General features: G+C 44.5%; 1 protein-coding gene across 1 annotated transcript; it reads left to right on the top strand.

The window, feature by feature from the left end:
- Positions 1–262: 262 nt before the first annotated feature.
- LYRM9 (LYR motif containing 9) lies at positions 263–23,810 on the top strand. The gene is made up of 5 exons (XM_066563699.1): positions 263–700; positions 10,765–10,837; positions 21,796–21,937; positions 22,536–22,628; positions 23,655–23,810. The coding sequence occupies exons 2-5, from the start codon at positions 10,833–10,835 to the stop codon at positions 23,670–23,672; spliced, it is 258 nt and encodes an 85-aa protein (XP_066419796.1). The 5' UTR covers positions 263–700; positions 10,765–10,832; the 3' UTR covers positions 23,673–23,810.

The following is a 23,810-nucleotide window of genomic DNA, read 5'->3' as shown; positions in this document are numbered from 1 at the left end:
CTCCACAAATCACGGAGCGCGGCGCCGCGTGACGGATGAGGAAGCGGCCGTTGCGCCTGCCCACAGGCGGCAGGCGGCCAATGGGCGGAGGAGCTCTGCTGACGGGCGGCGGACGGGGCCAATAGCGGCCCGGGGCGGGGTGAGGTAAGGACGCGGCGCGCGCGAGGTCACTGTGGGCGCTGAGGGGGCGGCGGGAAGCGGAGCGCGAGCCGCCGTGAGGGCGTGCTGCGGGTCCCGCCGTGTCGCGCTGTCCTGGTGCCCTCCACTGCCCGGCCCCAGTGCCCGCCAGCGGCTCCTCTGTGCCCTCTTTGCTCCCGCCCGGGTCACGTTGCCCTCGTCTCTCGCTGGCTGCAGGCCGAGCCCGCTCCGTCCCGCCAGGGCCGGTCCCGCAGCACGGGCGGCCGACGGGGGCTGCCCGCGAGGGGTGTGAGGGTCTGTGGGGCTTTGGGGCCTGTTTTTCAGTCTCTAAGGACCGGAGAGCGGCGAATGCGGGGCGGGCAGCGGGGCCCCTGGGCTGTGGCAGCCCGTGGTGGCACCTTGTCACGCCGCGCGTGAGCTCCCCTTGGCAGGAAAGGGAATTAAAGCGCTAATGAGGGTGTAGATGCTCCCAGCAGCGCGGCCGTGGCCCACTGCCCGAGGCAGTCCCTGCGAGGCGCCCTTCAGTGTGCTCAGAACACGCTCAGGGTGTTCACACTGCGAGGTACGTGTTAACCAGGACCAAAATATTCTTTGGTTGTTCTAGTTCCCTCACGCTATGACTAGTTCCCTCACGCTATGAATCTGCATGCCTGGGGACTGCAGTGTCTTTGCGTAAGGCATCAGTGTTCCCTAAAACACAGGGGTGGGTAAAAACTCGACAGTTTTAACACCTTCCATTTTCTCATGTGAATATTAATCATATCTGATTAATAGTTTTACCTCAGAAAAACTCTCCCAGGTTACTGCAGCCTTTCCCATGGTGGTAGAGTTAAATTACCGTGAGGGTGATAAAAAGGTTCCTTCAAGTGACTGAGCTGAGCAGTTCAGTTCAGGGATGAGGGGAGGGAACTGACAGCCTCTCCTTCGCTGCCCCTGGCTCCTGTCTGGGCAGAACAGAGCCCAGCAGAGCTGTGCCAGGACAGCTGCAGTGCTGAGGTGTTACCAGCAGGTCCCTGAAGGTGCAGTCCTGTCACCCGTCCTTTCTGTTTGTCTCTGAAAACTGGACAGCATCGGGCTCCTCTGCGGGGAGAGGGAGTGTAAACGTGACAGCCTGTTGTGATTCCCGAAACCTCAGTGCAAAATGTTTGCAAGAATGGGTTTGATACCTTGGGGATACTTTATAACAATGGGGTTTGGTATTTTTTGCCTGCTCTTTGAGAATGTAATCAAGAAAAGTCTTGCAGGACTGAAGATGGGTTCCTTTGTTAAAACTATCCCTGTTGCATTTGGAAATACGGTTACTACTAGTCCAGTCTGGAATTATATCAGAGTTTTGCTGTCGTACCACCATTTTAAAAATAGAGACTGCACTTAAGAAAAAAAAGCAAGCAAATTTTGGTTTACCACCATTTTATATCACCTGTTGGAAGAAGAGACAGAGTACTTATTTAGAGCTCACATTTGTAGCTATCTGGTTGAGGTTTCTGTGGGAGCTGATAGCAAGCTGGGTCCAAATACAGCCCACCCCAAGGGTTCTCCTGCTTTCTGCTTCCCCTCGGGCTCTGGGGGGTGCGGTGTGGGGGAGAAGGAAGGAAGTGGGTACAAAAGGGCATAGGGCTGTGTTGGCAGGACTGGAAGGCTTTTAAAACTCTCCCACACATTTTCATTATGGACTTTTCTATTTCTTCTGCAAAACCTTTTCAAGTAGTAAAAGGGAGCAGTGGCCTAAAAATCCTTGTATGGGAAGCTGGGTTCTCAGTGTATTTGCAGGTCAGTGTCTCGGTGCCATTATTCAAGCCTGAGCACACAGTGTCACCTTAACTGTTCAGTTAGGTACTGTACTGGGTAAATAAGTGTCTTGCGTTAGAAGTAGCCTGAAAGTGTTGTTAGATGCTGTCATGGTGGTGGATTCTCAGCAGCAGCAGTGCAGGGTTTGCAGTCCTGGCATGGCACGTGTTTCCTGACAGTCCTTGACCAGATCACTCCAAACCGCACTCCCCAGCTTCCATCTGTAGAGTGTTGGTAAAATCTAGGAGCCAGTGCATTGATTTCAGATGCAGTGAATGCTGCAGCCATGTTGTTGTGTGTGCCCTTGGCAGCTGCAGCAGCCCCGCTCAGTGAGGTGAAGCCTGCTGAGGGATGCACTTATCTTGGTGCCCACATGGAGTTCTGTCAGGTGCCAGCGTTGGGTGGCCCACCCTGCCCAGTGTATCTGCCTTGCGCACTGCCTTCATAAACGCTTTCAGCTGGTGTCCCTGGCCTCTGTCACACTGTGAAACTTAAGAGCTCTCAGTTCAACTGCTTTTAGGCTGTTCATGCTCTGAAAGTTAAGGAGGACAAGATCAAGTTGATTCATAGGGAACTAAGTAAGGAAAAAACAGAAGGGTAGTAAGGAAAACATGAAACCTGCCAAGTGCTCACCTAATAGACCCTTTGTTTCCTCAGCAGAGGTTTGTTACTGCGTGTAGAAGTCAATACTGTGCATCAGAAACACAGGGCTCACACTTGTTCATTTCTGAAAATCCACAGCTTCAAGTTTAGTCTTTTCTGACTCTTGAGAGATTTATTTTGCTCTGAGATTTGACACTTGGTTTGCAGGGGTATAATCTCTTTGACAGTGCTCTGCATACTGGCAAGGAATGGTAGACACTTTGTAATCAGCTAGTCCTGTTTCTTTAATGCTCCTCAGCAGTGTTTTAACCTTAAAATTCTATACAAAAGATTGTATCATCTTGAACAGTATAAATGTAATTGTCCAGTTCCAGACATAACTTGTCAGCATTTTTTTCTTGTCCCACATGAACTAGCTGTGAAAACAGGACTTGAAATATTAGAATAAGTCTTTTGATCATGTGTTGTGTATGAATGTCCTTCAGCATTTAGGCACATAGGGGTTTTTGTGAACCTTTAATGCAGAAAAAAATAACATTAAGTGGAACAAAGCATAATAAAATGCACAGATTTGTCTCTGATCCACAAAAGGGGTGCTCTGAGCTGCACTATTGATAATTTATCATGTGGGTGTTTGACAAGCCCACACATACCCTGATATAACACTCTGCAGATACAGTCCTCAGTGTTCTGTAACACCCTGGCAATATTTAATTCATAAATCCTGATGCTGGAGCCCTTAAGGTGTCAGAGACATGGTGCTCATGCCTGTGAATCTGAGCAGGTTTGGTTAGTCAGATAAATACCACGCTCCAAATAAACTGTGATCCTAACTTGCCACAAAATAAGCATATACACAAAATATCATGGGATTAAAATTGCTGTTAATCGAGTATGTTAGCCCTTTTCTTTGCAAGGAATAATCTTCCAGAGTTTTTGTCTTTAAAACCTTTTATCCATGAAACTGGAAAATAATAAATTCCTCCATTAATAAAATTCAGAGAGGAGCAGGGGAAGGAATATTTTGGTTTAGCTTTGATTGTGTATAAAGGTTTCTGTCTTAACTTTTGAAAGGATGGCAATATTCCTTCATCTAGGTGGAGGGCAGGATCTGCTTGTCTTGTGAATGAGGGACAAATCCTTGCCCTGCTTAGGGCAACATTTCAATAAGATAGAGGGAAAAGAATGGAGTAATCAACCGAGCAGGTGACCCACGGTGAGGCTGTCAGTCAGGCCAACAGGCAGGGTGACTCCTCAGAGCAGCACTGGGGAATGTGGCACTGCCTTGGACAGCATGAAGTGATGGCATGGTGCTTCCTGCAGCAGGGCAGCATGATGTGCCTGGGATGGGGTAGGGGACAGCTGCTGTGAGTGACAGATGGTGTCATCCAAGACTGAGCTTCTCCCTGATGGTGGATATCAGACTCTGCGGGGACTGTGTTGCCTCCCTGGCCCATCAGCCCCTCTGGCTCCTGCAGAGCAATTGGTTGTGGTGGGATCACAGCCCTGCCCCAAGTCTGTCCAGTGTGCTCCATCTACAGACATGATGGTCAAGACTGGCACTGCAGCTTGAAATCCTCCCTAAAATGTCACCTCCTAAACACTGAGCTTGTGCTCTGCAGAGCTTTCTAGCCAGAGTGTTTTGTTTAGAGAGTTCTGAAGGACTTACTGAGTTCTTTGCTGACTGCAGCATTTAAGCATGAACTTGGCTTTAACTGGGAATGCTCAGGGGCTTACAGTTGGTTTGTAATAATTAGTCATTTACAAACTTAAGCCTGATTGTTTAGTCCCTTCCTAAGCACCAGTTGCAGGAGGCAGAGGGGACATCTTTATCCCCTGCTGCTTTCTGGAGAAAGTGTCAGTTCTGTGGTTCTCTCTGTTCTATATTTCTTTGCACCAGAAATGACCCTGCTGCTCTTTGTCGACAGTGTTTCCTTTTATCCCTCTCCTGGCAGCTGCTCTTGCTCCATTCTGATGTTGGAACAGCAAATGAATTCCCTCTGAAGCAAATGTCAAGCCAGTAAAGATGTTGAAGCAGCAAGAAAATCGTCTCTGTCTCTGAAGACAGAATTGGAGACCTTTGTGAATGAGATGTTCTTAAAATAGCTCCACAGCGTGTTATCTTCCCTAGAAGGTGCAGAATTGAAAGCATCACCACAAGGCACTTATCCTTGTGCGAGCAGCATCCCTAAATGATGGGTGTTGGAGAGGGGAGAGAAGCAGGCTACTTCCTTCTCCTCCTCTCCAGGCAAAAAATGATGCATGATTTTAATCTCTGTGTGATGGTACATTTATGTTTTTCCAAGAGTTGCGTCGCTGTTTGCTGCTTGTTTAAATATGTCACATGTTGATTGGCCTTGTTCTCCATGATCCACTGTTTCTGGAGTAAACTGGTAGCTGAAACAATGCCAAGCCACAAGTTGAGTAGAGGTGCTCTGAATTACCCTGTCTAAGGTTCAGAGTGGCTGTGGCCCCTGTGGAGAGCACAGATTCTCAGCTGGTGGGGTGTGCCACAGCCTGGATAGGCTGAACTCAGCATTGAGTCCCTTCATGCACTTCAGTTCCTGCCTCAATTCAAACCTGCTGTCCAAGGAAGATGGCAGCTTTGGAAATCTTCCCTTCCATGGAGCTTTGGAGTCACTGGTTCAGGTGATGGAAGCTCTGTCTCTGTGGTCAGACAGAAAAGAGGCATTGGTTGTACGTGGAGAATTTGGTTCGTTTGGGAGCTCTTGCTGAGATTTTCCCCCCTCAGCTAGTTTGGGGTGTTTGATTCCCTGCCAGCCTCAGGAGAGCGGTGGGCCCAGCAGCAGGGATGGCGTGACCTGCTGGGCTGTGACATCCCATTGTCCCTGAGGACAGCGCAGGGCTCCACGTCCTGAAGTCCCACAACTTGATGAGCCAGTGCTCCACAGCTTGCAGGTACATTTTGAGCATTCATTGTTGTGTTGTTGCTTCATAATCCTGTCCTTGAAACCTGACGTTTTTAAGAAAGTTTATCTTGCATAAGTGCACTTGGGAACAAAAAATGGGGGCTGCACATGTGACATGCACATGAACTGTTGTTATTTTGTTTATCGAAAAAATTGTTGATGTAATTAATGGAATTGAGGGTTTGGGCAGTAAAATTAATCCAGAAAAAGTCTGATACAACCTTTTGCCAGAATCATGAATAGAATCTTCTACATGCCTGTGAATATCTGAATACTTCTATTTTTCTTCAACTTGGTGGAAGGGGAATTGATAAGTAAAAATACTAGATGCAAAAATTAAATCACTAATTGAAGAACAGGGCTTTTTATAGCAGTTTCATAATTATATTCATAACATAAGTTTAACTAGGAGAAATGTTAAAATTTTGACATCTTCAGTTTTTCATCTTTTGTGTGAAGGTGGGAATAATTAGCTGTACTCATACAAACATAATTTTCAGAGGTTTCTCAGTTGTCTTAAGACTCTTCATGTTTTTCCTAGTCCTGTTTTTTTGACATGATAATATCTCTTTAAGGGCTTTCTTTACCAGATCAATTCCTTTCCTACCAGGAGAACTAAAGCTTTTCAGCTGTCTGTCCAATTTATCCTTCTGGACTAAATTTCTCATCTTGAGATAACCAGCAGCAATTCTCCCCTCAGGAGATTTGTATCAATTAGTTCTGCATCACTAATTCCTGTGGTATTGGGGGACCAGTGGGTCGTAAGGAAGCTGCTCTGTAAACAGTTATGGCTGTTGGGGGTTTGTCTTGACTTTTTTTGTTCGGAGGTCGTGGGTGCCATCGCTGGAGCTCTTGCTCGTGCTGGCCCTGTCCTTGCCGGCGAGGCCGGGCACTGCTTCACTGCAGAGGGCTGCAGGGCTGAACTGGGCTTTGCTGCCAGGTGGATTCAGGGGGTGTGAGCTCTGTGTGCTCTCCGGCTGCAGCAGTGGCCCATGGCCACCCCTGGTGTCACCTCACATGGCCAGGTGGCAGGTGGGAAGTCACTGCCACTGTTGATAATGGGAGGGGCAGATGCAGTCTGGCAGGAAACAGGTTAGTGTGCAGCTGGAATGCAAGCCAGGCTTCCCCTAATCCCTCCCTTAGCCACAGAAAGGTGGCTTTAATCTATTTGTTCTGTATTTGGTTGTTTTTTCAGCACTGATCTATCTGCAAATGCCATTGCACTGTTAGTCTGTTTCTATCCGTTTGCCATTAGCAGATGTGCCGGGACATGAGGCTGTTTGCAGTCACTCAAGTCTAATCCCAGCAATGCTGTAGGATCTTGGGAATTGCTCTGCATTTATACAGAAGTAAATGATGTATAATATGTCATTTTTAAGAACCTGCTACCAGCAATTTTAAGATTTTGTTAGACAGCTGATTTTCTTTTTGCTGATGTTTTAGACAAAACTAATTTGATAGGATTATTAGAGGAGGAAAATTAAAAGGACAGAATCATCCAGGAAGCTCATTAAAATGGAAACCCTGAAAAAACTGGGTAATTGGGCATTGATTCTGTCCTCCCCCTTCACTTTATGAGCAGTATTGTATTAAAAGTAACATGTCTGCAGGATGATGCTTCAACATCTGTTACTGCTGAAACAAAATGATTTGCTCGTTATTTCCTCTCTATATTCTCCCAACATCTGCATGTGTAGATCTATCCTGTATATTTTTATCCCATCTACCACAGCTCCTTTCCAGGGACAAGGCATCAAAGGGAACAGGATGCTCCCTGTGTTTGGAGGGGGATCCTGCACTGCCGCTGGCTTGCATTAGCTCTTGGGTGACTGGCTGTGAGATGAATCATGTGAGCGAGGAGCCAGGGCTGCTCAGGAAGGCCAGGCACAGGTTTGGTGCTCTGAGATGTCTTTATGTGGAACAAAGAAGTTCGCAGGCTGTCGGCTGTCTGGCTCCTGAAATATCACATTATGTGATTAAACCCATGCAAATAATTGTCCTTATTTTCTGTTCTCAGAATATTTGCAGGGAAATCACATTTTTTAAAAAGTATTTCGCTCTGAAGATGCTTGATAATTGTGCTGGGATTTAGATTTTTTTTTTCTTTATAGGCTGATTCAATAAATTGATTCTAAATCTAGCTTGCTGAATGTTTGCTATTTTCAATCACTCTGGCTGTGATTATTATGATAGTAAGCAATACACTTTCTTTGGTGTAAGTTTTGGATATTTGCTAAAATATACATAGTTGCATGTGCCAATCTTAAAATTCAGTTTGTTTACAAGTGTGATAGTTTTCTTTCTCTTCAGTATATGTACTATGAAAAATACAATTGCATAAAGGTTCCTAGCAAGGAAATAGAAAAAGCTGGGATATAGATTTGAAATAATATCGGGAAATATTTTCTGATCTCTAATAATTATGATGTTTGGTCTTCCTGACTTGAAAGTAAGCATGGGAAATTTAAGCATGATAAAGCACATGATTAAATCCATTCCTATCCAGCAAAATTCTTGAACTTGATTTGAAGCATGTGCATTAGTTATATTAATAACTCATAACTATTCCTTAAACCCAGCCAGTGTCAGACTGACTAAATATTAGAATTGCAAGGTAAATACTGCAGTAAATAAGATAAATATGGGTGCTGGCTTTGTCAGTGGTTTTGACTTCTACAGTCATTTTTATGGCACTTGAAATCAGAAAAGAATGGAAATTTCAACTAATTTTTTAATATGCTGAAATGTATTAAGTTACACAAAAGAATCTATATTATAGTAATCCTGCATATATACAGGGAAAGAGTACCCAGCGTGCATGGCAGATGGTTTCAAAGGAAATCCTCGAGAGCTAGGATTAAAAAGCAATTTTCAGCAAGTTTAAAATGGGTCTCCATATTTGGGTCACAGATATTAACTCTTTCATTGCAAACAAACGAGGCAGAAGCCTGGTCAGATTGTTATGAAATGTTGCTCCCAGTAGAAGCTGACCAGCTCGTGCTGGGGAGGAAAGGCGTGAGCAGGGCAGCTGATTCTGCCCCTGGGCCTGTTCTCACACCAGTGGGGAGCAGAGTTGGGGCATACAGAGACAGGGATGTAAGGCACTAAATGGGATTCATCATTCCATGAACAAACATTGGCAGCCCTCTGAAAAATAATGTGTGTGTGGCTTTGATCTTTGCCCACCGAAACAAACTGCCATAAAGACAAACGGATAAATAAGTTTTAGCATGCTAGAAACAGCGGATTTATACCTGTTTCAGTAAATTATTACCAATCACTTTATTAAAGTGGAAGGACTTTACAGATAGCATTTCTTTATTCCTTTTGGATATGGCGAGCATCTATGATACAGGATAAATAAGAAATTGAACAGCAATATTGTTGCTCCCTCATAGACAGGAATGAACACGGGCTCCCAAGCTTTGCTTGGAAGTATGTCTGTGCATGGAAAGTAAGCCTGTTTTTCTCAAACATGTTTTAGAGGCACACTAGAGTTTTATTATCTGCTTCTAAAGGTTATATAAAATCAACATTATCATGCAGCCATTGTTCCAGGCTGCAGCTGTTTGGAGGTGGCATATGAAGATGCAGGAATCTTGTCACCAATCTGATGCACAGAAGGGATTGAGTGCAAGTCAGCTTTGCACTGGAGGATCACAAGAAGGCACTGGGCTTTTAGTAGATAAAAATAGGGCAGCAAGTTGGAGATTATTGGCTTTAACTAACTTATACCAGTTAGTAACTGTGTCAGGAGTGTAATTCACATTTACATCAGCGCTCTTTACACACTTTGGCAGCACAAAGGAATCTCTAGTTTGACGTGAATTTTTCTTTAAAAGACACTTCCAAAGTGGAAATTCAAGTTAGACCCTAAGCACTGTTTATCGCTGAACAATGAAACAGAGCTACTGCTACTGTTTTGTTGTGTTCCCAAAGCTCAGCTGGGTGTGTTTGAGTAGAATTGGAAAGCTTTCTGAGCCCAGGTGCTTGGTGCTCTGCTAAGTGAATTATGGAAGTAACTGCTGGTTTGAATATCAGCCTAAGGAGAAGTTAATTGTGTTGCTCTCTGGGTATTACATTGGCTATGAGTTAACAGAGGAGGACTGCGCTTCTCAAAGGGCGTGGTGAACGTCCTGGTGGGATAGTAACTGCAGGTGTATCTGCTAAGTGCTAATTAGCAATGTGTTCTGCAGCACTCAGCCAAGATCCTTAGCAGAGGTCCTCTGCTCTCACAAAGGAAAGTTTAGGTGATGGATGAAAATAAGGCAGCTTTTGGTGTTTAGTTCTTGTACCACAGCTAGGAAGTGTCAGTGGACTCAGGATGAGCTTTTAAAGTTGAATCTGTTCTTCTGGGTTCTTGTTTCACATTGCCATTACAGTAAGTCTGCCTGTGAGCATCTAGATATGGCCTTCAGAGGGCAAATATAAGTGCTGACATTAGATACCAAAACTTGAACATCCCAAGCTGTTGTCAATCATCATATGTCACCAAGTTGTGCTACTATTAAATACTTGGGGGAAAAAATCATCTGTGGCAACAGCTGTCTTTGATCCATGTGTTTGTAAATGCGCTTGAGAGTTTTGCCTTAGATTTTTCAAAGACTCGTGTCTTTCAAAGGGAGGCAAAACACATCAGTTCAGAGTCTCTGTCGTTGTTATCTTCCAGGACTTTTGTTTTAAGTAGTTTTTGAAAGTCTCTGTGACAGGATCTGAGATAAAACCTGATCCAGATGTCTTTGCATAGCCAGAGAAATCTGTTTGCTTGACTTCAACAAACTTAGGAGAGGTTCTAAATAAACAAATTAGTGTTGGCTTTCGAGAATGAGTTGCTTTGCTTTACTCACTGTACAGTCGTGTATTTGAGAAAAAGCAGTTTCTTGTGTGCCATCTGTTGTTGCCTGGGTCCAAAGCAGTTTTTTGTATGCAGAATACTGTAAAGTCATGGTACAGAGTTCTGAGTGTGAGAAACTGTGTCTCTTTAAAGGAGGTAAATGCTTTCTTACCTCCAGCAGCTCTTATCAGGAAATATTGAAGGGTCAGTTGTCCTCAGTTAGAATTTCTCTCTACTTAAATCTTTTTGTAGGGTATATTTTTTAAGCTTTTCAGAGTAGATGACTGAAAGCAATAGCCTGTTCTTGTTAAAGCCATACATTCATGTCTGATGTAACTGGTCAGACAAAAGTGAAAGCTCCCATAGGGATAAATTGAGCTGTGGATGGGCTTCTCAGCACTTCTTTATTAATGGCACTTCAAGTAGCGAGTTGAGGAGAAACAGATAATGAAAATTGATCCTTCTCTGCAGGTCTCTTGCTTACTTTTGGACTTGGACAGGCCTAATCTGTGAAGATAATTGAAGTTCCTCTACTGTGGATGCTGTAAGTGAATTTTTCGTTGTGTGTCTTGTATCTGGTTGAGAATATGCACCTGAAGTATCAGCATTGACCAAAATATCATGTAGAGAGGCTAGAGGGCTGAAAAACCGTGTAAATGTTCTCCTTGGCAGTGACACAGGGTGGTGGCCCTGGCCATCAGCATGGCAGTTGAGTTCCAGGTGCCATGATAACATAGTGGGACGCTTCCAATACCTTTTACTATTCAATAGACTTCTCCCAGAGGAGGCCTGCCCGCTTTAAAACCTGTCCCTGTGGCAGCAGAGTCCTTGGAGCATCTGGGACAATGCCCTCCCTAGAGCAGGGAATGGGCTGCAGCTGACACTGCAGGAAGGCACAGGATGTGCAGGAGGCTGGGAACAGAATGCCATGGCTTTGACCTTGTTGCAGCATCCCTTTGGGATCCATAGGGCACAGCTCTCTGTGGGTTAATTGTCATAAGTGGGGGAATGACAACACATTTCTGATTTCTGAGAGAGTGTCTTTAAAATATCTGATGTTCTTCCACCAATGAAAGCATGCAAAGAGCTCTTCAGATCCCCATTTTCTCCCCAAAGCTGTGGGAACAATTTTCTGGCTTGTAGAACAAAGAAGTTGGAACAGATGACATGGCCAACATCTGCACCTGGCTCACGGAGGAAGCGAATACTTGGCATAGAAGCTGAGCTCCCTTCTGCCAAGAGAGCCGTGCCGATGCAGTTGTTCAGGGATGAAGATGGCAAAATGTCTTCTCCTTATTGACTCACCAAAGCAATTTTATTGGTCTGTCAGAGTAAAAAAATTCTTGGGAAGGAAAATATCTTTACTTTTAAATATCAGAGTTTAGTCAATGGTTAATCAAATGCTGTCTAACCAGCCCTGTTAAGATTTTGATGGTGTATCACTTCAGTTCCGATGGCAGACACATCACATATGGGTTGCCATTTTGATGGCTTTGAATGGTAATCTGACCCATAAAAACTGAAGCATAATATGCAAACTGATTTTTTTCTGGCCTGCCCTGTTCTTGGTGCCATCTGTGTTAGGATGGAAACGAGCCTGCTCAAAACGTGGGCTGCCGGTTTTGAGCTGATCACAGATGGGTTTGAAAGAATAGCCTTGTGTGCACAAGGAGAGGGAAGATGCTCCTGAGCAGGAAGTTTCACTTGAAACCATATTATGTCTACTAAATCCTGTGGCCTGTGGAACAGCTACCAGACCTTTCCCTGAATTCTTCATATGGATTAAGTAAACTAAATTTACCTTCTAAATATCAAGAAAACCCCCACAACTTCTAAATATCACTCTTCTTCCACTACTGTGTTCTACTGCTGTCATCAATAATGGAGCAGAGTACAGAAAGCTGACATTACCTGACCCTGTCGGGTGTTTGCTATGCATCTGTTCAGCAAAACTGGACACAGAAAATTATTTCATGAGTTTTGTAGGTGAATTTTAATCTGTAGTGTGAATCCTGTTGAACTTACAGGATTCATGCTGCTGTTCCTGGATTTCTGTCTTTGACAATTAATTAAAGTCTGTGTTGTAAGTGAAGGTGAGCACCTGTCCTGAGTACCTCTGCTGTTTCATCTCAGATCAAAAATTCAGATATTTAAGTGCCTAATTCTTACTGTGGTCAATGAGATCTTGGTTTTCCTCTCATGTTGAGAGAGCCTGTGCTCTAAAGTTAGAGACTGACTGGCCTTGTCTTACGTGGAACCGCAAGTGTCCTGGTACTATTTATAATCCAAAGAAACACATGAAATAATTTTCACTGGTTAGGAATATGGTGTACAGAACTCTGATTTCTGCTTTTACTCTCTTTAAATCAATGACATTGTTTGAGTGACCATTTCTTTGTCAGAAAGGAAGCCTGTAGAAGGCGGCACTCATTGATGAGTTTCATGGTCGTGACACACTTGAACATCCCTCTCAAGACATCTTGAAGCCTTTTATTTCCAGGCTAAATAAACACCAATTTCAGCAATGTCTCATCTACTCCCTTTAATTACTGCTGCTGAGAGAAAGTTTCTGCCAATGCAAATGTGCTATTTTGTCATGTCACATCAAATTGCATCAGCCTTATATTTAGGAACAAAAAGAGGGGGAGGCTGAGACAGGATGTGGCTACAAATGGAACCAAAGGGTTTTCTTAAATACAGGCTGAAAATAGACAATCGAGGCAGTGATGCTTTTTCAAGCAAAAATCCATGAAAGGGAAAATGAAGGCTGTGACGGCAGAGCAGGGCTGGCCGCGGGCAGAGGGAGTTCTGGGGAGGCGGGTGCTGGCAGGGAGGGGCTGCTGAGCTCCTGCCTCACGCACACACCCCTGTGTGTCAGATAGATGGGCACCAGGTGCACCTGGGCTGTGTGAGCCCACAGCTCGCTCCTGTGTGCTGGCTGCACAGGGAGAGCTGTGCTCCCCTCCAGCCTGTGCCTGCCCTTTCCCCAGGATGTGTCCCCATGCAGCAATAACAGCTCTCCAAATGAAAGAGATTGTAGGAAAGAGGCAGAGACAAAATTTGAGTGGCTGTCCAGATAAGTGTTGGGGCCTTTAAAAAATCCCTCACACCACTTTAAAATGTGGTGTCTCTACAGAAATAATATTTTTTAAAACTTGTTCTTTAGAAAACGTTAGCATCTTCCCCATGGAAAACGCTTTTTGCCCCCTTAGTATTGGGCACAAAAGGATCTGTTGAAATCAAATACATAAATTATGGATGTAATGGAGCTTGCTTTGAACTGATGAGTCTGATCAGAGCCTGGTGGCAATTAAATCGAGTTCTGAAAGATCAGCTGTGTTTGAGAAGCAGCAGAACTCAGGGAGGAAGTGATCTGGGGGCGTGTGAGCAGCACCTACTTAGCAAATTGGAAAAATATTATTCATTTCTTACATCTAAGCACTTGGAAACTCTCCTCAGAAGGAATTGGTGATGATAGAGGTAATATTTTTATTCTTGTCACCAAGGATAATAAAAATGCAGTAGAAGCTTGGAAACTTATGTATTTACAGCATTGTGACAGGGGTAAGTCAAGCAGCATTTCAGGCTGAAGCCAGAGAGCAAAGGCACCCAGGTCTCCTTGGCTGGATTTCACTGGTGCTGCAGGACTGTAAAACGTTCAATAGAGTGATGCTGCCAGTTGTTAAATTCCTTACAACAGGCAGGGACTACCCGTAGTGCTACATCCGTGCACACAGTGCCCCTGGAGGGGAAGAAAGCAGGGAAAGTTCACCTGGGGCTTTCCAGCCCCACCTGCAGCGTGTGGGGTCTGTGCCGGGCTGCACGGGACAGGGACAGCCCTGGGGCTGTGTCACAGGACGGGGACAGCCCTGGGGCTGTGTCACAGGACAGGGACAGCCCTGGGGCTGTGTCCTGCTGGGGTGCCTGGGGCTGTGTCCTGCCCGGCTGCAGTGGGACAGGGACAGCCCTGGGGCTGTGTCACGGGACAGGGACAGCCCTGGGGCTGTGTCACAGGACAGGGACAGCCCTGGGGCTCTGTCCTGCCCGGCTGCTCTGCCCTGGCTGGGCTCGGGGCTGAAGGCTCTGTGTGACCCTGAAACAGGCCAGGGGTGCTCCCGCAGGCTGAGGCAGCCGGGCACACGCCTGGGACGTTCTGGTGCTGCTTCCAGCGATAATTGGCGTAGAAATCTTTGTATTTCATTGTCATTTAACCCACCTCTCAAGACTTAGCCACATCTGATTTTTGCTTCCACTGACATTTTCTTTTCTTTTTAATCACATAAGCATTAAAAAACCGTCAGTAAAAATGTGTGTATTTTCATAGCAGGGAAGGCATTTCTGTAATACTATTTCATACCAAATCACAGAAATATTAAATGGGGGAGGAAAAAGATAGATGTTTGGTTTTTGTAGCTGAGGTTCTTTTGTTTTGAACTGAATAAGTCTGAAAATACTAGATAAAAACTGCAGATCAAATGAAAAGACTCCATAAGCAGCATCCTCCAGATTGTTCCTCAAAAAAACACCCAACTGACAACAGTACAACAGAAAAGTGTTCTTAATTAACATCTTCAGTTAAAGGAGAAGCATTGTGGATCTCTTAAATGTATTATTAAATCTTCATTGTTTAGGTAATTGGATGGGGACAGACACTTGTGCTGAGTGCTATGTCAAATTCGTCAGGGCCTGCTGTAATTCTAGTGCACTTGCTGGATTTCACAGCTATTTGTCTGGGTACGGGGGTAATTTGGAGGGTTGAGTGAAGCCAGATGACTGTAATGAACTAATTTTGTGTCTTTGACTCAGTTTGGGGGAAAAAAAATATGCTATTAATAGGGTATTTTGTATTGTTAGGACTTCTGTTCTTCGTGTCTCTCAAAGTTTCTCTGGGTCACTGTCTTTGCTTCATCACCAATAATTATATCAAATTAATTCAGCATAATTGAGTTAATTATTAGCACTGGAGGTTACCACCAGGACTTTGATTGAACCAAAGCTTTTATCCCCCTTTTCCTGAGGTTTCACCAAATGTAAACAGACCAGAATCATGGATGAAACCTAAGGCAGCTCCATTTCCATCAAATGCTTTTGCCACTCAGAATTGTCCTGCCATGCTCATTCACTCAGATGAGTATTGATAAATGGAAAGGGAAAAGAGTTCTCTCTCACCCCCTTCATCTCTGCCAGAGCTCTAAATTAGTGCAGTTACTCAATAGAGCTCTAAATTAGTGTGGTTACTCAATAGAGGTGGTGTGTTGTGTGTGATCAGTGAAGAGCAAGCCCTGTACCACCGAGAGCAAATGTCCTGGGGGGTTCTGGGGGATGTCTGTACTCGTGAGAGCTTCTCACTGCCCACATCTTCCTTTTCCTCAGATTGCCTTTGAGCTAGACTAGGCCTTGGAGAATGACAATGAAGTTTTGGGGAAACTTGAGCTGTGGCTTTAAGAGCTCAGAAGTGTCCCAAAGACATGGCAGGATCTGCCCCTGATTAGCTGTTGGTATGGAAACAATCCCTGATTAGTGAGCTGGGCCAATCCCCCTAAGAGGCTAAAGGCTCCCAGACTTACATGTCCTGTAATACTGCTGCTTATAAACACTGCTCCAGGAACGTGGATTTTGCTCAGGATGTGGTGGGTCAAATTCATCCCTGGTTTAATTCCACCACAGACAGGGTTTATGCCAGGAAAGGGGTTGGCTCGGATTATTACTGTGATTGAGAGTGAAGGATTGGCAGATGCTAAATTTCAGCAGGTGTGGATTTGGAACAATAGACATTGAGTTGTTCCTGACACTGCTGTGAAGGATAATGTGAGCTGGGAAGGACGACTCCAGGATGAGGTGTAGATCCCAGGGCAGGGCACAGGCCCCATTGTCACCATCCAGGGACTATGTGCACAGCCAGGGCTGGAAGGGGTGTGCTGGGGGGAGCAGGAAAAGGAGAGGTCACACTGCACAGGCGTTATTCAGCTTGTAACCTGAGCGGGATGTTTGCAACTCTTGTACTTTCCTAAGAAGAGCTCTTTCTGCACTGACAGCTCCTTGATTTACTGTCTTGACTTTTCCTTGAAAAAATTATAAAGTTGAATTGCATGAGCAAACTAAGCATGTGTTAAAGAATAATGGTAAAATAAACTTTAACCAATTTCAGTCCTTCCTGAACATTGAGAAGCCACTAAAAAACCTTATGTGAGACTTACTATTCTTCCCATGCTTGTCTGAGCCATAGTCCATAGAGTTAATGTGGTCATTAATCTGACAGCACGGTTTTGCCCTTCAAAGGCACTTCCATGCCTTATGCTGCCAGCTGGGTATCTGTCTGTCAAGAACAGTTGTGGCAGCTTATTTGGTGCGCAGTTGGATGTTTCAGAAGGTGATACAACCTCAGCCAGAAAGCTGTTGCACTAACTGCCATGAAGTAGTTGGGAGAATCACAATTGCTGAACTGGAACTAAGCATTGGATCATTTCAAAACAGAATCTTTACAAGAAAGGAACGAACAGGCGGTTTTGGCTTAAAGTTGATAACTCAATTCCTATTCAAGCATGATCCCAGAGGTAAATATGTACAGATTTGGCCACTGTGAACAAAATTAATTTTGTTGAGTTGAACTGAGCAATTCAGAGCTGAGAAGAAAAAGTTCTTTTGAGACTGTGCCTTTCAGAATTTCCCTTAAGCCAGGAGAATAATTTTCAGGAGAAAAAAGTGGAGAAGTTTGAATTGCACCTAAACCAGGAAGGTTCCTGTCCTCACTAGTGAGTATGCACCAAAGAATGTTACTCTAATTAGTCTGATCATGCTTATTAATTATACAGAACAAGGTAATCTGGCCTCAGCATGGGCAGCATGTTTCCTCATTGGTGTAGGATTACAAAAGCCTGCGTGTTTTATTTGCAGTATTGCATGTCTGTGCTGTATGATACCAAACCAGGCTGTAAGGTAAGGCATCTGCCCTGTGGCTTTGGTTAATTTATACAAGTAGTCATTATGCCCAGCTCTAGCACTCTCTGTCATTCTCAAGTTTTATCAATTACAATTCTATATTTTGTATTTATATTATAGTTATAATTTATTATGTTTTATATTTTTAAACTGGTGACATTGTTGAATAGCATTAGGCCAGGTCCTGATGCTGTAGAACTGCATGAAGGGTGTCCAAGCAGTGGTGATTCCTTGTCAACAAAGAGATCTTCAGGATGTGTCATTTTCCAGTTCTTAACTCTTCATGTGCTCTACAAATGTTGTGTAAAGCAAACTTTACACCGCAGGGCTGTGCCCCCCAAATTGTTCTGCAGAGCCACCTGACATTGCTTCTGCCTCGTGCATCAATCAAAGCATAAAGGGCAGAGGAGCAGAAATAGCAGGGGACAGGCCTGGCTGCCATCACTCATGCAGGGGACTGTGCAGCTCATGTTTAGAAAGGACAAAGCCCCAACAATGGCCAGCCCCGGCTCGTCAGAAGCGATCACATCAGAGGCACGATCTCAATGAGAGCCAGCGAGACGTGGCTGCTGGAAGTGACTGCAGCATTGTCCGTGCTCACCCACACGGCAGGGCTGGGGCTGCAGGGCTGGGGCTGCAGGGAGCTGGGGCTGCAGGGCTGGGGCTGCAGGGCACTGGGGCTGCAGGGCGCTGGGGCTGCAGGGCGCTGGGGCTGCAGGGAGCTGGGGCTGCAGGGAGCTGGGGCTGCAGGGCTGGGGCTGCAGGGCACTGGGGCTGCAGGGAGCTGGGGCTGCAGGGCACTGGGGCTGCAGGGCACTGGGGCTGCAGGGCTGGGGCTGCAGGGAGCTGGGGCTGCAGGGCGCTGGGGCTGCAGGGCTGGGGCTGCAGGGCACTGGGGCTGCAGGGCACTGGGGCTGCAGGGCGCTGGGGCTCTCAGTGCCTGTGAGCAGGCAGGGACGCATGGACAGACAGACCTTGGCTGCTTTGCCTGGGGCAGCAGAGCCCCTCACACTGCCCTGGACGTGCCAGGCACTCCCGTGACCCACTGGGGACTGAGGGGAGGTGTGCCAGTGTCATGGGCAGCTGTGGCCCAGCGTGGGGAGTTCTGCCCCTGCTGCAGGCACTCGGGGCTGGACTCACAGGCCTGAATCTGGGAAACCTGCAAGGGAGGACAGATGTGACCAAGGAGGAAGAACCTTCTGGGTAGCAGCAGTTCACTTGGGTGCCTTCTTGGACTGATGTCACAACATGAACTAAGATGTTTTGTGGTTAAAGAGGTTTCAAAAGGCTTCAAATTTCTTGGTTATTTTGGCATTCTTATTTTTCCTGAGATCATTAAATTTGACGAGGATGGGGAATCATAAATTCTTGAGTTAAGACTTCTGAGGGTGTAATACTTCAAGTAGTAAAACACATCTCTAGCCTGTATACTGGGGAAAGAGAGGGCTGAGCAGGAAGGAGGAGCCAACCTGTAAACAGCAATAGCTCAGGTAACTCTTGCAGTCCTTTAATTAACACTTCTAGTCTCTGGAGCCCAGCTTTGGTGGCTGTTTAACTAGTTTGGAGGGATTGGGATCATGACTGTTGAACTGTGGGGATTTTCTTGAAAAACACTCACAATAGCAGGAAAAAAAGGTAAACTGAAAGCAGTGGCATAGTGTCATCTTAGCTTCATCAGGGTTCTGCTGTGCACGGGGTCAATTGCCAAACCTGCTAATGCAGAGTGAAGATTAATTGGCTTTGGTCAGCCTTTGCTTCACCATCTGAATATCATTATCAGGAATATAAATGATTATGCAATGCAGAGAAATGCCACAATAGTCTCACTGTCTCCTTTTATACTTGTCTCTTTGTGAACAGGGCTTTATCTAAATGCAAATGTGATTTCAGCCTTCTGATTAGGACATTATACAGTCATCCATTCCAGAAAAGCACAATTAGCGGATTATTTTACTTCTGACTCAACAGTTCTTGGTGTAGATAGTTTGTTTGTTGTGCTGTGCACGATATTTAAGTTATCAGAGGGAGATTTACATTATTAGTCAGGATCATAGCCAGATTTTATGAGGTTGAGGTTTTTGTGTGGCAGATAAAACTGGTAACATTTGTGGGATTGGAGGGGAGATGTTTTCAGAACAAAAGGCAACAGTGCAGATTCTTAATGTGCTGCATTGTCCTCTTTGTGCCGAGGAAGGGGCAAATCACAGCAGAGGCTGTGCAGATTCTCCAGTGCGTCAGGGTGCACAGGAGCAGAGGGTAGCATTACCTGTTGTCAGGGTCTAGTCCCTGTTGAGGTGTGCTTGTACAGGCCACCAGCATCTTAGAACTCAACAATGGGCAGCTCATGAGATTATTTATTATTAAACAGCCACTTTAAAAACAGCTGTGAAGTTTTCCATGTGCTGTGATAGATTTCCAGTGAAGTTTTCACTGGATGAAGTTACATCCTAAGAAAAACACAGATCTTTTGTGATAAACTTCCCTGTGAAGCTTGCCCATATCACAGCATTTGAAGCATTTTTGGAGCTGTGAATCTATCAGAACTCAGGTGGTTTGGTTTTTTAATTTGAATATGAGAGCCCCATAGGAATTTAAGTTTGATAATAGATGGGGTGAAGATTTCCATCTTCAAACCTTTTAGAAAGTCCAGTATTTATGAAAGGCGAAGGATGAAAAAAATTCATCCGTGCAAATGTATTTGTCACACAGTTTGAATTCAACAGCTCATCATTTTCCTATGAAAAATTACTGCAGTGGAAAATTCCTAATTATCTATGGTGAAACATTTTCAATTCCATTGATCAGCTTCATCTTTCCATATCCATATGTTTCCATGACTGGTTCCTTCCTCTCTCCCAGAGCTGCTTTTCTGTGCGCTGGAGCAAGCTGCCCTGGACAGTCCCAGCACATGAGGGATCTTTGCATTTGTGACAGGAAATCTATTGCACCACTTAGGTTTAATTAGAGCACAGTGACATATGATGAGTTTACACTTCAAAGCCTAGAAACAACTTCACAAATTGGCTCTAGTCCCAAAGTGTATTTTGGGATCTGTATTGAATTTTGGGATGTTTCACTGTATTAAGTGGGAATATGTGAAATGCAGGGTTGAGTTCTTAGGGTCAGTGGAATTATACAAATTCTTACCAGCCAAGAATATACACCCAAATACACGCACAAAAAATGCATGTAAAGTTAAATTTGGGTACAGATCAATTTGACTCCAACTACATATTCCAGTTTTCTGTTTTGGATGATAAAAACTTCTCTCTCGTGGAGAGAAGGGCAGGGAATAATTCAGTCTATGTTAGGAGTCACATTTTGGAGTTGCTTGTCTTTCTGCTGCTTGAAGGGAAATCAGGGATCTCTCAGCTGACTGTTGGGCGTGTAATCACCTCCCCTACTTGAATGCCAAAGTGAAATTAATCCAAACCAAAAATGCATGGAGTTGATGCCCAGCATAGGTTTCACTGCAAAGGGAAAAGGATATTTTACAGAGAAAAACATTGGAAGAAAACAAGAGAGGAATGTGTTGAAACTTGGCAGTATTTGGATCCCATTATGATGGGCATTTATAGGTGCACAGGGAGGAGATTTTCCCCACTGCAAAAAGATTTAGTCTGTGCAAATATACAGCCAGGCATGTAATAGCTGTCGTGGTGTACTCTGAAATACATTTGGCTAAAGGACTTAAATTACTTACGAAAGAGGAAAAAATTATTTCAAATAATGAGTAGGTATCATAATGGGTGCTAAAACAATGGCATGCACCTACTTCATTATTCAGTTGTTTATTTATTATCTCTATTCTTAAGAGTAATGATGTAAAAAGTGCCTTTTTCCAAATGTTAATTTAGTTCTTTGCAGATGGCAACCATCTGTTAAATGACAAGGCATTTACAGTCTTTGATTAGCACTTTATAGGACTTGGATGGACTTACTGTTACGACATGTAAATATAGTTATGGAAGTGAAACTTGGTAAATTTGTTCTTTTCCTGTTGCTATTACCAATACATGTAAAATCTCAAACCTAACAATGTTTCTTTCTGTCTTCTCCTATGTTTATCTGTGTTGTTTCCATCTGAAGCCTTGAAATTCTTGACAGAATGACAAAATAGGAAATATTGTTAAATTCCAGCACCATTTGTAGCCATTATGAGCATCCTCATTCTAAAAAGACACCATGTGGATGAACTCCTGGGGACAAGGAAGGCACTGGAAGTTTGAAGGACTTGAAGGATCCTGGCTGTGGGCTGTGATACAGGTTTGGGTACTCACCGAAAGTCACCCTGGCAGTCTTTGTAAAGCACCGTGGCTCACGTGGCTGTTCCCATCACCGAGTGATCCTCTGGAGCGAGCTCTGCACTTTGTGCTTTACTCCCTTGAGCAGTGACAGCCAGCCCCCGTCTGTCCATAACCTCAGCAAGTTCTCATTCATTTCCTGTTGGGGTTTATTCTAAAGTTTTGCAGGTTCTGCTGCCGAGCCTGTTCTCGTTGTCGGTTTATTTCCGTGCTGTCGGTGACACTCACGGTGTCGTGCTTCGTTCTCCGTGTGTTGCAGAGCCGCGGGCCCGGCCATGTCGCCGCTGCCGGAGGCGGAGCTGGTGCGCAGCTCGGTGCAGCTGTACCGGTACCTGCTGCGCTGCTGCCGCCGCCTGCCGCCGGGGCCCATCCGGCAGCACTACCGCCACGCCATCCGCCAGGTGCGTCCCGGCTCTTCTGCCGCCGAGCCAACAGACAGGGCCCTCCTGCGGCCGGGAGACCTGAGTGCATCTCAGGGGTGTAGTGGGAGCGAGTGAGGGACTGGTTCTTTTTTGGTTGCTTTGAATCTGAAACCTATTTTTCTTGGCTTTCATGTCTAATTCTTGTGCTAGTCAAGAGAGTGAACGGTCATTACTTACTCCATAAACACATAATTTATGGTGAAGCCTACTGGTTGCATGTCAGTCATTTATATATCCCTCTCCCCACTGGGGTAAATCTCATCTGGCTGTTCATATTCTATACTTCATATGGAGGTAATTTCATGCCTTTGATCATACTTGTTGTCCTCTTTCTAGTTGTAACGTACCAGACAATTTCAGTTGTTCTGAATTGAAGTTCTCTGGGGTTTTTGTCGTTGATGTATGAAAGGAGTAGAATACTTAACAGAAAATTCCATACGGCCAGGTGTTACAATGTGTAGTTTTACCTTTTTAGACCATCAGTTTATTTGCAACAAATATTTTTCTGAGATTTCAATGCTATCTTTATTTTGACAACTGTTGTGTTGACAAGTCAATGACACTTGGAATGTTGCAGAGTTTCAAAGTCCATGCTGATGAAGACGATCCTGTGCGAATCCAGCAGATCATTAAAAGAGCCATTGAGGATGCTGACTGGGTGATGAATAAAGTAAGTGCTTGGGATTGTCTGCATTTTGGTTTCAGAACAAAGAAGAAAACATTGGAAAGCAAGTTCTGAATAGCGAATTGTTGTCCTGGATGTTGAAGTGTCTGGGTGAAAGGAAATACCCAGCCAGGAGGGATCTGTGATTTGTGATTGATGCTTTTTGTCTGAAAATTCTCTTAGTCAGCATAAACTAATGGTGGGTTTTTTTCAGAACCAGTAACAATTTAGGTTGGTCTCTGTGTAAGTCTTTGTTTCCATGTAGAATTCTATTAATTATCAGCAGTGGTGGCTAGTATCACTGTTGTAGGAGAAAAAATTAAAATACAGCATTTTGCAAGCCATATCTTGCTATGCATCATCTGCTTTACTAACAGCATCTATCCTCAGACAATTTACATGAACTTCCAGAACTACTGTTGCTTTTCCTCAGACCTTGCCCATGGCTGCAGAGATCAGGGATGGACCACACAGTGGCAACGCTGTGGTGCTGGGCTCCCCTGTGCACAGTTGTCACCCAGTGGTTCTGCCCCTGTGCTGTCAGACTGGTTTCTCAGATGAAGGAATGAGAATGGTTTCCATTAGACAGCTGAGAATCACCTGTGCTTCCTGGGATTTCAGTCTGGCTGGGGAGTGTGATACCTTAACACGGTGTATAATGAAACAAGTCAAAAGTTCAACTTTCTCTCTAAATATCTGTGATTTAATTTACTAAGTGACTGTTAAGTCCTTCTCTCTGCCAGTCCATGAAATCCAAATGAGAATTGTTACAGGAGCAAACACAGATTAATCCCAGATTATGATATTTTAGCAGTAACCAAATCCCAGCAGGTACAATTTAGTCAATAACTGTGCCTGATTTATTGTTTTATACTGCAAAGAGAAAGCCTACCAAATTTCAATCTAACCTAAAGAAAATGGACATAAATTTATGTGGATAATGAAGAAGAGTTGTAAATCCTTGTTGGTATGAACTTTTACTTAGTTATGTGCCTTTTCCCACAAAAAAAAATCTTTTTTTTTTTTTTTCAGTATAAAGACCAGAAATAGAAGAGGAAGGATGAAACCAGGGAGGACATTGGTAAACATCCTTAGAGGACTTGCAGTCAAGCGCAGTATTATATTAGAATTATTGCCTGAAGTTTTGTCTTGGATAATATAAATACAATAATTTATATTTCACTGGGA

The sequence above is a fragment of the Molothrus aeneus genome, chromosome 20 (genome assembly GCF_037042795.1).
Source record: "Molothrus aeneus isolate 106 chromosome 20, BPBGC_Maene_1.0, whole genome shotgun sequence".
Classification (NCBI taxonomy): domain Eukaryota; kingdom Metazoa; phylum Chordata; class Aves; order Passeriformes; family Icteridae; genus Molothrus; species Molothrus aeneus.
Note: the sequence above shows the minus strand (reverse complement) of the source record. Positions and strands in the feature narration are given on the sequence as shown.